The sequence below is a fragment of the Gadus morhua genome, chromosome 4, assembly GCF_902167405.1.
Source record: "Gadus morhua chromosome 4, gadMor3.0, whole genome shotgun sequence".
In the NCBI taxonomy this organism is placed as follows: Eukaryota; Metazoa; Chordata; class Actinopteri; order Gadiformes; family Gadidae; genus Gadus; species Gadus morhua.
Genome location: NC_044051.1, coordinates 4781473 through 4783898, shown reverse-complemented (window position 1 = coordinate 4783898; position 2426 = coordinate 4781473). Strand labels below are relative to the sequence as shown.

General features: G+C 49.3%; 1 protein-coding gene across 3 annotated transcripts in view; it reads left to right on the top strand.

Annotated features, from left to right (window-relative positions):
* The window catches only part of syn3 (synapsin III), a 104323-nt gene extending 102213 nt beyond the window's left edge, over positions 1 to 2110 (top strand). Inside the window, exons 10-13 of one of the 3 annotated variants that reach the window (XM_030355040.1) lie at positions 103 to 237; positions 332 to 356; positions 1175 to 1334; positions 1882 to 2110. In XM_030355040.1, the coding sequence (XP_030210900.1) occupies positions 103 to 237; positions 332 to 356; positions 1175 to 1334; positions 1882 to 2005 (444 nt within the window). In that variant the 3' untranslated portion in view covers positions 2006 to 2110. The remainder of the gene's footprint in view (positions 1 to 102; positions 238 to 331; positions 357 to 1174; positions 1335 to 1881) is intronic. The other 2 variants (XM_030355039.1, XM_030355041.1) reach the window with 2 other exon arrangements.
* The last annotated feature ends 316 nt before the right edge of the window (positions 2111 to 2426 follow it).

Below are 2426 nucleotides of genomic sequence, written 5' to 3'. Positions count from 1 at the left end.
CTGACACCTAGCGGCCGTTTGTGGAAATGCGTTGGTACTGCTGTCAAAGATGAGTACGAATCGCCTGATGATTTCTTTGTTTCTTTACTTGGCCGCTACCAGGTGATGGACAGCTCCATGCCGCTGATCGGTGAACACGTGGAGGAGGACAAACAGCTGATCACGGACATGGTGATGACCAAGATGGCGGCCGTTCTCCTGGGTGTCAACGCCGTACCCCAGCCCAGCTCTGTCAAGGTGAACTAACCGCTCTCTGATGGACACAAACACACGGCATTGATGTGAGGCTGTAAGGCACTGACGTAATCGTACCACTGTATCCCTCCCGCAGACCACCCAGCCAAGACGGGCCCAAGGTATTCTGAAATGTGTGTGTTAGAATACGGTCTGTGTGTGCGCGTGTTTGTTGTGATCCGGATCTATTAACATGCTGGCTGAGTGTGCGGGTTTGTATGTATAACATGTTGTGTGTACGTTTGTGTCGTGTGTGTATATAACCTTCTCTGCGTCTGTGTGTGTTGTGTATGTAGGCTATAATACGATGTGTTTGTGCGGTGTATCTCTCTATGCTATGTGATTGTGTGTGTGTGTTGTGTAAAAACAGAAATGCTGTCTGTGTATCTAACATACCTTGTGTGTGTTTGTATGCGTGTGTGTGCGTGTGCATTATGTGTATATATAACATACTTTGTGTGTTTTATGCCTATAAAGCATACATGGTGAGTGTATGTGTGTGTGTGTGTGTGTGTGTGTGTGTGTGTGTGTGTGTGTGTGTTTGTTATGTCTATACAGCATATTCTATAAATGTGTGTGTTGTGTACATATAACAAACTGTGTGTTGTGTGTGTTATGTCCAAATAGCATATTCTATAAATGTGTGTATGTGTGTGTTGTGAACATATAACAATCTGTGTGTGTGTGTGTGTCTCTGTCTGTGTGTGTGTGTCTCTGTGTGTGTGTGTGTGTGTGTGTGTGTGTGTGTGTGTGTCTGTGTGTGTGTGTGTCTGTGTGTGTGTGTGTGTGTCTGTGTCTGTGTCTGTGTGTGTGTGTGTGTGTGTCTGTGTGTGTCTGTGTCTGTGTCTGTGTCTGTGCGTGTGCGTGTGCGTGTGCGTGTGCGTGTGTGTGTGTGTGTGCGTGTGTGTGTGTGTGTGCGCGTGTGTGTGTCCACCACCAGCCGGGGTCCGCTCCACCTCCGGTTCCCCGGCCCAGTCGGCCCACAGCTCCCCCCAGAGGGCCCGCTCCGCCTCCACCTCCCCCAGCCAGGCCTTCCAGCCCGGGCCCCTGCCGGCCCCCGGCCCCGGCCAGCCCGCCCACAAGCAAGCCCCCCAGCTCAAGTGAGTGGGGCCCCCATAACGTCCAAATGTAGTCTGTTATATCAAATCTTTATTTATATAGCGTCTTTCTTGCAAAATTGCAATACAAGGTGCTTAACAATACAGTGAAAATAAACAAATTCATTCATGTCGGACGTTCATTCATGAATATTTCAAGGCTAAATGTAACAATGGAAAGTCCGATTTCACCAGATCTAGTAATACTCGGTTTGGCCGCTAGGTGGCGACAGTCGGAAGGTTATGTCCCTTATTCACACGTTATGCGTTGAGTGCTTTTTACATCCATGGTCGCTTGCTGCAGTCTACGCTCATTACGCAGCTCATAAAGACGTCTTAAATATTGCTATTTGTTATTTAGTTCTTAACAAGCAGATATTATCTCATTGTCTTTATTTATTTCTTCTTCAAATTTCTTTAGAACCACTTGTTTAGATCAAATGTCTCACAATCCACATGTTTCCTAAAATCGATTTTTATAAAGGATAGTGTTATCACTTATCGTAGCGTACAGACTAACTGACGGCCGCATCGACCGTCTCTTTGGCAGTAAGTCCCAGTCCCTGACCAACACCTTCACCGAGACGCTGCGAGGGAACCCCACCGACGACGAGGCCAAGGCGGAGACCATCCGCAGCCTCCGCCAGTCCTTCGCCAGTCTCTTCTCCGACTAACCTCCGACCCCCCTTACCCCCACCTCCATGCGTCACTACCACCACCTCCACCTCCACCACCACCTTGCTCACATCCTGACCCCCTTGTCCTCACTATAGATGTGTTGAAGACCCCCCCCCCCCCCCCCCCCCATCCTACTCCAGTTCATTCACCTTGGGGCGGTCGTGGTTCCAAATGCGAGCGAATGTGGGATACCGCATTGGGTGGAGTTCCCTCCACCCAGCTTGTGTGAGTTAAGATGGAACCAGGATGGCCACTAGGCGAATAAGGCCAGTGGAGCTCTCTGTTCGTCCACCGCTCCCGGGTGTGACCCCTGTTATCGATATAGGGACACAACGGCTAACCGTGGGCTAAGCTAGCTTGGTTCTGCGATGTAAAGTGTCGTTTTTGCTGGGGTTTGGTTTTATAATTATTGTATCT